Consider the following 14,764-nt stretch of genomic DNA (forward strand, 5'->3'; position numbering starts at 1 on the left):
ATGGACCTTCCGGTCAGTAGTGTTCCGATCGGAAGCAGAAATCACACTGCAAAATTTCATCCCTAGTTCGAACCAAAGCCAAACTGCCCACCTAGAATTATTTTAGCCTTGTATTCTGTTCGGGTTGTACGAGACCTGCACACCCGTTTGCAACCGAATTATAACTTTTCATATTAAGTATTGTACGATTAGGGAGTAAAGTGAAATATCCGTCCCATCTGGCCAACTTTCCCTCATGTTCCAGTGTTGATTTTGTATTAGCATAGCGAAGAATAGATTGTCTCTGGTCCGATGGGTAAGACGAAAGCGGATGTTGGCTACTTAAGGCAGGTGTGCCTCCAGTTTGGTTGTTCTGATGGTGGGACAGTTTCGCCTGAGGTTCAGTCTTTTCAACGGTATGGTATATGGCTCAGCCTGACTGTGACAACCTGTCGCATCACTGCCTTTCTTCAACATGGACGGGTTCGATGTTCGAGGGTATGTGGATTTTGGGTTTTAAGCTCGATGAATAGTCCTAATCGTTTTTTTTTCTGGACCAACCAAGAGGTCACTTTGGAACGCTTCGTTGGTATCTTTCAGGCGAGTTGATTCGTTGGTACCTTTCAGGCGAGTTGAAGCCTGACCTTTTCGTGCACATGTGTTTTCAGTTTTGCCCTCGCGAAACGTTCGGGCGTCCGTCGAGGGCATCCATGAAGTTCGTAGTAGAGCGTAGTTTGTTTGCATTGGGATACAATGCGAGCATGAATGTGTCTTCTAGGGTGTGGAAGAGGTGTATTGGAGACGACCAGTTACGGTCGGGTTAGTCACTGCATGCAATGACGATCTCTCCCCGAACGATAAACTCACGCAAACCAGTTGCCAACTTCAGTGAACAGATAAACAGCATGAACTTGAGGTAACTCAGTGGTTAATGCAGGAACTTACTGACCGGAAGATCCATGTCTTGACTCAAACTCTGCATTTTGACTGCTCCTGTCTAAACTTGCACAACCTAGTGGTGTCTCAGACCTCGTGCTTCATTCAGATGGCATGGCATATAGGTACCGAAAGGGCGTTACAGCTGGAAGGTTATTTATTATCACCATGATTATCAGCCACTTAATGCACCCAAGTTACCATCATCCCAATACTACCAGTTCCATATTTTGAATGATATTGGCGGTGAAGCTGTCAGGCCTCCTCACCCACTCGACTCCGAAGTGTTTAATAACCCAAATTATTTTTTGTGCTTCAAATAACAGCAAAACTTATCTTTCAGCCCACTACAATGGTACCAAGAAGACTTATCTGCATGCTGTTCACAATCACACTTGCGACATCCTTCCAGTTTGGCTATCAAACAGGCGTCATAAACGAACCACTCAGTGTAAAGTATACCGGAGTGATTCATTGTCGTAGCTTATATCAGATTTCATAGGCAATGTGAGTGCCACTCGTTATGGCAGACGTGATGATGCATTCGTCACTACCATGGCATCGTTGTGCGTCGCTACATTCCTGATCGGCGGATTAGTTGGTTCCCTAGGGAGTGGAGCGCTCGCCAACAAATTTGGGCGGTAGGTTGCGCTCATACAGTCTGTTTGACTGGACTACCTTCAGTAAAACTTCCATACTCTATATGGCCTTTCCTTGTCTCGTCGGATGTATCATGCTCATGACATCCAAAATGGCCAATTCGTTTGAAATGATTATTTCTGGAAGATTTTTGATTGGACTGGCTTGTGGTGAGTCTTCATACCGTGCGTCATCAGCTCTTCTATATACAGGAGTCTATACAGCAATTGCACCAGTTTATATGTCGGAGGTTTCACCAGCTTCTTTGCGTGGCGCAGCCGGTGTTCTCAATCAGTTAGTGATCGCTGCTTCCCTAGTGGTTGCGCAGCTTCTCGGACTACCACTCATCATGGGTAAGGAGGAACTCTGGCCTATCCTTCTCGGTAAGATATTCCAATAGTAATACACCCAATATTAGCTAGGTCTCAGTGGACTACCCTGTATTGTGGGCGCGTTACTTCTACTTCTCTTCCCTGAAAGTCCTCGGTATATTTACCTGACCAAACGGAACCGCACAGCTGCACGAGAAGGTAACCGTTGGGACTTGGCTCCATTCCTACTTTTTCCACAGCACTACAGTCTTTGCGGAACCCCGGTGACGATATTGACATAGAATTGAGGGAGTTCGACGAAGAGGATGCCGGAACGACTCGAAAGGTGACACAATTACTTTTCTGATGCCATTTTAGGCTTCGTTGACAGATATATGGAAGCAACCACACCTTCGAATGGCGCTCTTGGTGGTCGTCGTATCGCAAATAGGCCAACAGTTTACCGGAATAAACGGGGTTTGTTTTTGTCCATTTATGAATCTCCTATAAACGTATACACTGACCTAACATCTGTCATGCTGATCAGTATCTCGAAAGTGAAAAACAAAACTTTTTCTGCTTTAAATGGATTCCGTGTAAGAGAATGAGCAAGTACAGGGCCTTTAGGGATCGGGAACGAACATTCGTGGTTTTCTCACTTTGGTTAGTTAGCTTTTTGAGTGCTTTTATGCTTTACTTTTAAGTATGCCGGGCGGTTAAAGTCAGGTAGGTGGTCTCCATTGATATCAAAATTGCCCAATTCCTGGGCGAAAGCTGTCGTGCTAGGCTGTTGAAACGCTGAGTTAGGGCGTCTAATTCACTGTAGCAGCGGTCACTCCTAATTTGCTCATGAAACAACCGGCAACGTATTGTGTAGAATTTCGAAAGTGAAGCCCGGCCAAAAATGTGCACTGCACCAACAGTCAGTAAGAAGCCAACCCACTGACCGTAAGATCCGTGTTTCGAACCCAAGCTCGGAATCTGGACAACTGCTCCTGTGTAGGCTTGAAAAGCCTGGCATTATCTCATCCTTCGAGCCTCCTTCAGGTGGCATGACAACCAGGCACCGAAAGGGTGTTGCACCTGAACGATCGCTGTTATTGTTGTTGATTTCATCGAGCGAGCCATTTTAGCAAGACTCAATCACCCTTACTCATTGGACCTAGTGTTTGGGTCTTTATTGTTCAGACAGCTAGTTAAAGTAGGAATACAGGCCTTTCACTGGATGTGGATTTAACCCACCCAGGAGTGTGCTCGAGTTGAACAATGTTACCAGCTTGTGCGTGCTTCAAGAAAACTGCAATCCCTTGGGGACTAGCTCGATTGATTGAGTTTGGTCAGCTACTGTACAGTAGCTTTGGGATTTCACATCATGTTTTAGTACTCATCCTGTTGGACTACAAATGTTGATTTATTTATCGGTACTTTCTTTTTTCCCCTAACAGAATTGCACGTTGTATTTATAATGTTCCATTTCGTAATCACAGTTGGAGTCGAGCGTAGTTGTGTTACGTGTAAGCCCTTGACTCTGACGCCCGAAAGGTTCACCGTGTAGCTTCGGTTACTTGGTTGAGACTGAAACTTCATTCGCTCAGCAGTGTTCCTTCTTTCCCTCTTCATTCAGTTGCTCTACTACTCTGTCGAACTGTTCAAATCCAATGGACTTTCAGACAGCGAAGCAACGTACGCAACTATCGGGATTGGTGGGGTGCTGTTCGTTATCACAACGATCTCGGTGTTCATCATCGATCGACTCGGTCGACGTCTGTTACTCATCGGTGGGCTGTTGGACACTTTCTTCTGCCTTATCATATTCACCGAATGTTTGATTATCAAACAGATCACCGGGATGCATTGGCCAGTCTACATTGCGATTACTTGTTCATACATATTCGTTTGCGGATTCGCTATTGGTCCGGGTTAGTGATATGCCTTTTCCTACTGTGTTTTCACGCTCCGTTTCTCATGCTAGGTCAGTAAGAAAAACAAGTTGAAAAAACAACCTGGTGTTGCACAATGATCGCCCCACTTTAATTTGTGTGGGAATGTGTGGAGTCACACGCATCTATGAAATCCGTAGTCTTCGAGAAATACACTAATTTTCATATCAATGCGGTCGGGGACTCACCTGGAACCCAGCTAAATCTTCCGTTTACGGTGNCTGAACAAACTGGCTTTGTATCCGGTCGGGAGTCTTGTCGGTTCCGGCCAAATACAAATAATGTATCCTCATAATTTTTTTCAGAGAATTTTTTGACACTTTGCAGAAATTTAACAGAAGCAGGCTTAGGCACGTCAACTGAACTGAAACACAACAAGGCCGGCAAGTTTTATGCAGAGGGATTCCAGACTTCGGAGTCAGACGATGATAGTTATGCGAATGCGACAGGTACACTCGCATATCAATTTGATTTTGACGGGAACCCACCTGGAACCCAGCTGAATCTCTCGTTTATTGTGTTTTTAAGCAACTGAATGTGCTACACCGCCTCATGTTTCAGTTGACACGATATTCGAGGTACATGTGTAGATGTGATACACTGCTCGTAAGGTTTCTGTTGAAGAGTTTACAGCAACCCCATGAATTAGTAATCCATTTCACCTCCCCTTTTAGCTATTAGTCCATAGGATCATTTAGCGCTGATTTGGTTGTAGTATTCCCCATTTGGCTACCGGGTTCCAATTAGTTTTCAGAGTGTTTATGGTGAATAGATTGGAACAGATATTGTGATCTTATAAGTTTTTCACAATTTTGTTTATTTCAGTGCTTACGGCTCTGTCCTACCAGTCAGAATTTTGGTTTACGTACAATCGTTTTGAGGACACAAAAAGCTCTTCCGGCTCTTTTNTTTACGTACAATCGTTTTGAGGACACAAAAAGCTCTTCCGACTCTTTTTTGGTGCTCCTGATGAAATCTTCTTTGATCCTCAAACACATGCTTGAAGACTACTCAAATAAGGGAAGGAAAACTCGTTTTGTAAAAGGACCCAGAGTATATCTAATGCAATATGGCAGAACCGTTGGTACCATGGCTCCTCTTGAAAACTTGACACATCCACACCAAACCAACAGAACAGCTAAACGCTGCTTGTGCGATTAGACAATGTTCACGCCTGTTGCCCTACGGAAATCTCGCAGTCGATTGCTCCATGACGGGTTTTTACAAAACATCTTAGTCCATGGTCCCCCCATGACGTGTCCTCAGACGATTCCCCTCTTTGATGGTTGCCCTATTAAGCGTGACCTCCAAAAATGGAGAATATCCGGGTTTCCTTCTTTCCTTTAGCCAAATGTTCATCCGGCGACTCACTGAAATATCTAATATTATATTCGCATCTTGAAGCAGTTCTCTTCTACCTGGTTCACTTCCATTGTGTTCCCGAGCCTATTCACGTCTAGGCTCCACGTAACTTCATTTATATCCTTTATTTGGGGCAATTAACTGATGCAACTGGGAACCACAAGTCCGATTTTGTGTTGTCACTTAATGGTACAGTAAGCTTAACGAATCAAGCGAACCGTTCTTGGCCACTGCGTTCACAGAACCATCGGCGAACTTCGGATGGTTGAACTCGAAGCCAATGACGGAAAAGTCTGTTGTTTGATTGATTCTGTCTAGGTCTGGGCAATCCTGAATGTTGGTGATGTTGTGGAATGTAGATGGTTCGAGTGCGTTGTCAGTACACTGAGGATGTCATCTGGATTGGTGATGCCAAGCTGGGCGAAGTGTCTAAAAACCCATCTGGAATTGTCTCAGCACGCATGCTTTGAGTCGCATGGCCAGCTGTACATTAGAAAAGGATCACAACTGAACTATATCTCTTTTACCAGCTTTGTTATCTGATATACCGGGAATAGGGTTCTATCCATACGTACCACTTAATCAACTTTTGGAAGGCTTTGATCCCTACTGTAAGCTAAACCGCCATTTTTCCGTGATGAGCTCTTTTTGACATATGCATCAACCCTACTCATCCCTGTGTAAGTAGTAGTTGCACTTTAATCTAACATTCGCTGTGCTCCATCCGGTAATGATGCCTGGCAATTAGATGGCACTTAATATCCTAGATATCACATTGACCATTGTCTGAGACACCTCAGCAAGAACGTGGGAAGGTCCATGTTCTCAATACAGTTTGTGGGGTTACCAGGCCGCACCGGTTCTCTACAACCCGACAACACTATCTACCAGTAGTAATACGGGATTTAGAAACCGTCCCCAACCAATCAACAGAGCCTTCCTTTCATGGTAAACTTCCGCTTCCAATGTATATTTGGGAACGCTTCGTTGTCTTAGTCGAAAACCCAGTGCGAGAAAACCGGCGACATCGAACAAACAACAGTCGACCGATCCGATGTGCTTGCTGCAGAGCCAATCAGGTAGTGGGCAACTCACGGGCGGACATATTTGGACATCCAATGAAAGATGCAGAACGTGGCGAACCGTGCCGTTTGTAGCATGCCAAAAATTCGTGGTTTTGCAATAATAAACTGATATGTACATGGAGTGAATCGAGTTCTTTGTGATTGATCTTAAATGCCATAACTTGAATTAGACGTTTTTTGCCTGTTTTGTTGTTGCATGCCTTCTGATCATATGTGATAGTGTTAACTTGGTAATGCCTTTTTGAAACGTGATATCTGAGCGTCTTTCCGACCACGCCAACGTGCCAACATTGTTGGTTCACAACTATCTGCAATCGACTTGCTTGTTTTAGGCTCCATTCCCTGGTTCCTTGTCGCCGAAATGTTACCTCAAGAGAACAGAGATGCAGTACTCTCTATCGCAGTGGCGGTGAACTGGCTGTGCAATATTTGCCTTGGATTGGGCTTTATTCAGCTAATCGTAAGTGGAAATTTTACTCAAAGTTGTTATGCTTATGCTAGTTTCTGTCTGTCTCGGAGTCCCCTGCTACTCATTCAGCTCTCACCATGACTTCTTGTTTGTACCCACTAGAGAATCTTCCTAATCGCAGCGTTCAGGTTCCGGTATTCCATAGTTCTCTGTTGCTCGGTTGGACTTTCAGAATAATTTTGCTTACAGTACAACACCCACGCCGTGCGTTGTTGAGCGGCATTCCCTGTGACGACGTGTTCTGTTCTTTCAGATCATATGTTCCTGGTTCACAATTAAACTCTGTTTTAAGACAACTTGTCGAAATGACAGCTCTGTAAGACGAATGTATTGTCGCGAGCGACCCAGGACTCTAACGCGCATTGGTCTGTTTTTTTTTCATGCGTGGCATTCCGATGTATGCACGTACTTTGTCTTTTCCCCACAGAAATACATCGATATCTACGCGTTTCTTCCTTCGGTTGGCGTGGAATTCATCGTGATATGTATTCTTTGGAACTATATGCCAGAGACAATGGTTGTCTGTTTTTTTCATGCGTGGCATTCCGATGTATGCACGTACTTTGTCTTTTCCCCACAGAAATACATCGATATCTACGCGTTTCTTCCTTCGGTTGGCGTGGAATTCATCGTGATATGTATTCTTTGGAACTATATGCCAGAGACAATGGGTCGTTCTGTGATGGAGGTCGAGGCAGAGTTCAAACGCATGACTCGTAGAAACGGGGCCCATGTTCTGATAGAAAATGATGTGACAGAAGATCCTGGAAGTCCCGTAGTCCGGCCAGGTACGTTCGCCTCGTTGTTTTGTAACAGCTCATGTAACAGCAGCTGTTGAAGTCTACCCAATCCGTAACACTAATCCGATAGTTCGGGAAATGCTTGGGCAATTCAGAAGGCTTAAAGTCTGTGCCCGTGTTTTACTCGCCATAGCCACGCTGCCAGCTGATAAGAGAAAGTGAAAGTATTCTACAGGAATATACATTCGACTCATTAGAAACAGCACCACGTAAGGCCGGCCCCATAGATGTCAATCATTGGGGAGCGTCACTTCGTTTCCACTTCAGGTTTGACTTATTTATTCTACGGCCCGCAATGGCTATCATCGCTCCTCGAATAGGTGACTCTATCACGAACCCGGGTAAGCGAACACGGACCACTGCTGCATCGGTGTTTCTTGTTCGCAACGGTCGTCCTCGGCTAGTGTAGACGAAGGATTGTGTCCACTTGAACACGCTAGATAACTTTTCGTGCTTACTATTGGTATTGAATAGCTTCATTTCAACTGCAGAACAAATTAGCTTGCTGGTTGTCTATTTCCCTCTTTGGTACAACACACACTGATTAATCTTCCCCCGACACAATTGCTTCAATTTTCACAGTGGATTCGAGTTATTCAAGGCTGTGGTCTCGACACAATTATTTTTCAGTACCACTATCGTCCTGTGCACCCACCTCCATTCCTTTCTAATGGATTATTTTCCTCCATATAGCCACTTCGTTGGCCTAGCTCCCTTTTCCAACTCTTCACTAAGGCTTTCTCCACGTTTGTACGGCAGTTATGTATCAGTATGTGTTGCTAGTGTATTGCGATCATTTATCCTGCTGATGAACTGCAAGGTTGCTGAAACAGGGTTGCCGACGACCAACCAGTCTCACCCTTCCTGGGGCTCCTCAGATGAGCGTGGTTCCCGGATCTTGATCAACCCTATTTCGTCTGTGTGTCTGTGTGTTTGGTTTCTCAGACTATCCACGTGACATTTTTCTGCCGATATCAAAGTTTCGTTTTCTGTGTGTGTGTTTCTCAGACTATCCACGTGACATTTTTCTGCCGATATCAAAGTTTCGTTTTCGATCACCGTTCGAACAGCAGATTCTTATCTTTGATGACGGAAACACCGCCACAAAAGTCTGTTACTTCCCTAGCTTACAATGGAATAAATTCGTTAGTTAATTAAAAAGCCCTCCCTATTTGATTGATGTGTACTGTCTAGATCCAGTCACCCTGTCAGCGATCTTATCACCACCGCCATAATCATCGACGTGAGTGTGTTCACTGGTGCTTAATGGCGATAATTCCATTTCATTTTGCTCAAGTGAGGTCACATAAGAACGAAATGCAATCGAGGAAGCGCGTGGTACTCGTCTATCACAAGCACTTGAAATGTCTTCACCAATAAACACCCATTCGGGTTTGGTCTGATTCGTCTGGGTGGATTTGAAAACCTCTCGATTCAATCTGAGAAGCTGCCAAAGCTTCGACGTCTGGTCCCGACCGAATACTTATGCAGCAATGGCGTCATCAATATGATAGGCCTAATTATCGGAGGACTATTCAGCCCTTGGGGAACTTGAAAACAAAACTGACGTCTACTGAATAACCATTCACTGATTTTGTTTTTGCTTTTTGTTTTTCTTTCAGGCAGTCTTTTATCTTCGTACAGGAGCTCCACGGATACCGACCGACGCAGCCTTAATGACCAGGAGGAATCAGTTAGCTAGTCACGCATCCATCCGTCCATCAATTTCGTCAGTTCATGTCGGATTGAAAGGAACATTGTGGATTTTTCTCCTTATATTTTGATTTAGCTTACTACCTCGTGTCATTCAGTTTTTTTCTCCTCGTCTTTTCGCAAACATATTTGTACTGCCCTCTCTTAAACGATGCAGTTTGTTTTGAATTGCTGCGGGCTTCTACGGTCTTATGCTCCTATGCGTAGAACCCAGTTCCTTACCAAATCGACCAATGAGTTGGGGCACATTGGACAGCCATGCAGTATGCGATCAGAATGCGCGATGTCCTTTTTTGGGCTTCTTGTAGCGAGTGTTCTCACGTGCACTGGTGACCCAAGTAGATCACTGTAGTACACTCCCATGAAATTGAATTGGGGCGAGATGGCACAAGTGGTTAGAGCGCGAATTTACTGACCGGAAGGTCCGTGGTTCGAATCCGCCCTCCGCCACTCGGTTTCCCCTGTCTAGGCTTGGGCAACCTGGCAGTATCCCATTCCTCGTGCTTCCTTCGGGTGGCATGGCAGCTAGGCACCGGAAGGGTGCCACAGCTGAAGGCTTCCCCCTTCGGTCAGGGAAAGAATCGAATAAGGGCTTTCTTTAGGCTAACAGAGGTATCGGTGAACGATCAGAAATGTCATTCTCCAGACTTACTGAGTGAATCTTCTCCAAGGGCTGGGGCAGCAAATGGTCGCTATGTGAGTATACACAGTACTTCAGTGGGAAACAAAGGCATTCCCTTCCCAGTTACCTGTTTTATTGTCCCAATAAAGGGATCACTTGGTTTTGAAATCATTTGGCGAGGTCCTACCGATCACCTGTAGTCGTTGTCAACGAGTCATTGTCTTTTTCATTGAGAATGCTGTCAGCTTGGTGACTTAATTAAGGGCTTCTCTTGCTTTAATCATCATGCCTGTCTTCAAGCAATGGCGTAATAAGTATGTTATTTATTCCGGACTAGCATGTCGCGTACTTACTTCCCTTTAATTCCAAGTGGATCATGATATAAATCGTTCGTTGAGTTGTTACACTGATGATCCGGTCAATAGAGCGAAATAAGCCTTCTGGGGTCACACGAAACTCATCACATTGAACGGGAAATGTTGTTCGATGGCTCGCTTCATCCACCTCAGACTAAGAGTAGGTGAAGCAACCATGTCATCTCACTGTGTCGTTAACCGAAACGGGCGGGTTGCTATTCGGAGTCAGTCCTCGGTGTAGAATGCAAAATAAAACCAGCGTGCCAAGTGTATTTCTGATTCCTCCGTGCAATCTGTTGTTGCTGAGAGTTCCTCAAGAAAACTAGTGGGGTTTAGATGGATTTAAGTACCTCATTTGTGAAAAAATGGGACCGGAAGGGTACCTGGGCTGTCTTGACTCCACGCAGTACGCAAGTGATGTTTTTCCACATGTCTTCTCATTTCTCCATCCTGTGGGTCTCGTCTGGAAACGCCTGTGATAACCGATTTTAATTCCTGGTAAATGAACGGCTAGTGAAATTGAACCTCAAATCTTTCCAACGAAACGGTAAAACCTGTTCCTCTTCTAACCAAAAAGGGACATCCTGGGCATCAATGACATGATCCACGACTGCGGCAAAGTTAACAACGAATCTGGAATAACATTGCGAGGCGTCCATTGGAGGATGAAGTGTTTGAGTTTTTGCTCAAGGTGCATACTGAATCGGCGATTTGCGTTGAGTTGTCTCTGGTCTGGATTCTTTATCATGGCAAACAAGGTAGCCGAATTTAGTGAGTTCCCTGTGGAATACCGACACGGGCAAAGTTTCACGTGAGATACAATGTACAACAGCCGGTAAACGTGAATGAGCTTCTGTGGAGTGTGAGAAATCTCGTGATAGGTCCTAGCTCTTTCTATACCTATTCCAGGCCAAACGGCGCGTCTGAGGCCAGTTCACTGGAATCTAGTATTCTACCAACATCTCTCGAACTGAATTTTTGGCAATCAGCTAATCAATCAAATGCGGAATCGCTGCTTCTAATTCCTCTCTGGTTCAGCTTTGTTGAAGCCTCGAGTCCAAGCTGACGCGTCACAGACATGCGGAGTTTGTTCCAATTACGATAGGTGCTACAGTTGGTCTTGCGCAACGCAGATTCGGTACGGAACAAAGGTGCACCGCTCACAGAGAAGAAGGAAAGGTTTGGGATGCTCTCAGCTGGCTGTTTTTACACGATGACATTTTGAAAATGCGTTCACATTCCTTCCATTTTAGAGAATTCTTTATGCTGATATTCAACGGTCACATAGTGCTGGTTTTCTGTTTCCATCGTAACCTGGAATAAAAGAATCTCACTCTCCAAACTGGAAGCAGTTGGACAAGCTTTAAATGCAAAGTGTAGTGCACCCGTAACATCAATAAAGTTGTGCGTCCTTCACCTAGGTAGTTGTGTGTGGAGGGCTATGTTTATCAGTTGTGGTGGCTAGTATCAAGGACGAAGTAAGTTAGTCAAAATAACGGCCATCATGTGGGGAGAACTGTCCAAGTAACAGATATATGAGTGCAAACCCTTGCAGGTTATCTTCACCATATTCAAGTTAAGTAGTAACCATCACCATCATCAGTAACCATCACCTGAAATTGATCATCACTGGAAACACCAGTAATGCATACTACGGCGTTTAACTGCCATGCAACTATAAGGAAAAGAGCCTTAGTAAGGAGTGGAAAGAAAGGACGTAGTACAAGGAATACAAGAGTAAGCTACACTCTAGAACAGCGTTAATTGCATATGGGCATCATGCCGGAGTAACAGCAGTGATACAGGAACGGAAACTAGACCGGCATATGCTCAGCAGGCAACGACAGGGGGGCTTCAGCTAGTCAGTTTTGTTAAGAAATGAAAGAATGTGTGCCACTGGAATCGGCTGCTTGCCATATCCTGCAGGGTTTCCAGCCACGTGCAAGCTGGATAGCGTGGACCGTAGCCAAGGAAATTCAGGAGACCCACAGCGCCCAGTTCGAGTGTGGCGTTTGTTGTAGCCTGAAGGGGTCAGTGTTTGATTCACTCTACCAGCGTTTTGAACGTGAATTTTGTCCGGCGTCTTATTTTGCCCCTCTCCGGATATCCAACGTGCTTTCTAGGGAGCACACACTGATTGCGAATGCTAGCAAGTCAGATCATGGCATCCCGTGGCTATTCCACAATGGTTGATTCAAATGTTGAGTTTCATAATGGCTTAATCCTTCTGTGTATGAATCCTCTGCCAAATTCAGACACACAGGCGCATGTCTTTTCCTTGTCGCTCCTCTGCTGCCCACGCTGCTTGTTTGACCTTCATGCTCCGATATTCATGTTGCCTCGTTCCTCAAATTCTGCTTTAGAACCGCTCGCGTGGTGAGCATTGATGTTATTAACGTATCGACGCATGAGCTCAGACTTACCGCTATTTACCGTCATTCCGGAGTCCCACAACCGATTTCAATTCATGTGACAACCTGCTTCTGCGAAGTTTTCGCCAAAAACAGTTCGGAACACCAAACGACGTTTTTCTCGTTAGGTGTAGTGATTAGTCTTCCGCACCTAGTACACATCGTGATTATGGGCGCACCACCTTCATCTGTAGCAGTATTAGGTAAGCCAGTAGCCTTGTTATGACGGCTTATAGTCCTACGGATGAAAGATCGGTAATGTGCCTTTCTTTACTAAGGGTTTGACCAATTCCGCTTCCCTGAGCTACGTCCATTTCCCCAAATGAATACGACTACCTCATGGCCAGAAACAAACACACACAGAAGAAGTAAAAGTGACTNACAGGATAATTTGGCTCAGTTTTTTATAAGTGCCTGCAGAATGTCATGTTTTAACATTCAAATAGTGAGTTAAGACAGAAAGATATATTAGTACTTCGGAGTATAAACTTATACCACGGCTCAAAATAAACAGAAACAATGAAACATAGGTGTTTGGACGGGCAGAGAACCAAACTGCTGCCGAAAATGTTCTAGGCAGCGACCTAAACGCTGGTTTGTAATATGCTCCAGGGCACTAACAGTATCTTTGATTAACTCACTAACGAATGGTCTCTCAGTTCCTGTTCTGCATGTTATCTGAAACATCTGTGTATTTTCCCTTCATTTCTCGGGCATTCCGTCCCGCTCGGCCTTTCTGTCTACACACAGATACCCAATCTATCGTCTAGCTCATGGCCAGAAACAAACACATACAGAAGAAGTAAAAGTGACTGTCCTGAGATTCACTGATTTCTTGGAAGTGTTCGGAAACATGACAGTTTCCAATGTTGACTGAAACTGTGGTTTTTCGACTCCATTATTGGTCACTGTCGTCCTATGAGACCGCGTGTTAAACATTGCATGATAAGCGCTGGTATGCTTCGTTAATTTGTGGCTCACAGAGCGCTCACAGTGATGAGCACATTGCTTGGTTTCACAGGGGAAATTCATTGAAAATCTACACCAAACTAGAGTGTAAGCTGGATTAGCGCACCACAGGACGATCTGCAGCAGAGTTTGAACCTTCTCAGTCCAGGAACAATTAAGCAAATATCTGTTCAGAATTGAGAATTCAGGTGAACCCAACCTGTGTTGGTGAGGTAGTGGTAGTGTACCAGGCCGGTTGAGTTTAAACCCCGGTTCGACCGAGGAGGTTCAAGTAGGTCATAAGTTTGACGGAAACTCGGGGACTGCGCCTACCTGATGAGCCCCAAGAAGAAGGAAACCGGTCGTGGTCTGTCAAAGAGTTTTCAGCAACCTTGTGAGTTGTTACGTTTATGAAAACCCTGAAGAGACCTTTTTGCAGCAAGTTGAATTAAAGAATGTCATAAGTGAGATATTCGACTGCGATCCAGTTGAGTCCCCCATTAACCCAAACTTAATTTTCTACTGGTCTCACTCTGATTGATGCGGACAGTTTGATGTTCAACTAAAATCTGAGGGTGATAGGTAGTCGGGACTGATGAGTCTCAAACGGGCGAGACCAGTGAAACTGCTGAAGAAACTTCGGCAACCTTATGGGTATTGTGTTTTGTACTGATTACCATGTCTGGTGCTTACATCACACTAGCATCAGGCGCATCAGACCTGTCACTTCGGCTGAGGACGACATCACATATAGACTTATTTGCTATCAGTCAATAATCCCACTGACGGAGATCACATAAAGGTTTATATAAAGGTTTACATTTTCCCACTTCCCCGTATCTAATATGATTTGGCGCCCGTGTAGGCTAAAGAACAAATCTCGTTTATCGATGTAAACATTTTTGTTGAGTTCTGTGTAGTTTCCAGGAGGTAAGTAAGAACGAAATCTCATTTCTCCCATAGGTGACAAAACGAAAGCCAGTAGTGTTTTCATTAGTCGAACTGGTAAGGAACTGGTTGGAAATTAAGAAATCCTGCAGGAGAATGACTTCATATTAGTCCTTATCTGATTTTGCTCTACAGACAACAACCAGATGAAAGATACCGCCTTGGACGGTAAAATTATAGTCTTTATCAAAACTCCCGTCAAAAGGGAATGTACCTCCCAGGAGGCATGCCGTTCTAGATAAGCG

At 44.7% G+C, this 14,764-nt stretch overlaps 1 protein-coding gene across 1 annotated transcript; it reads left to right on the forward strand.

Annotated features, from left to right (window-relative positions):
• Positions 1 to 910: 910 nt before the first annotated feature.
• Positions 911 to 9,836, forward strand: T265_06854 (hypothetical protein; the record flags this gene model as incomplete). Its single annotated transcript, XM_009172236.1, is given in 12 exon segments — positions 911 to 1,067; positions 1,242 to 1,394; positions 1,409 to 1,556; positions 1,600 to 1,937; positions 1,977 to 2,084; positions 2,126 to 2,211; positions 2,244 to 2,342; positions 3,490 to 3,784; positions 6,585 to 6,712; positions 7,302 to 7,509; positions 9,144 to 9,214; positions 9,657 to 9,836. 12 exon segments carry the CDS (start codon positions 911 to 913, stop codon positions 9,834 to 9,836), a joined length of 1,971 nt encoding a protein of 656 aa, XP_009170500.1.
• Between the last annotated feature and the right edge of the window lie 4,928 nt (positions 9,837 to 14,764).

The sequence above is a fragment of the Opisthorchis viverrini genome (assembly GCF_000715545.1).
Source record: "Opisthorchis viverrini unplaced genomic scaffold opera_v5_148, whole genome shotgun sequence".
Taxonomy (NCBI): Eukaryota; Metazoa; Platyhelminthes; class Trematoda; order Opisthorchiida; family Opisthorchiidae; genus Opisthorchis; species Opisthorchis viverrini.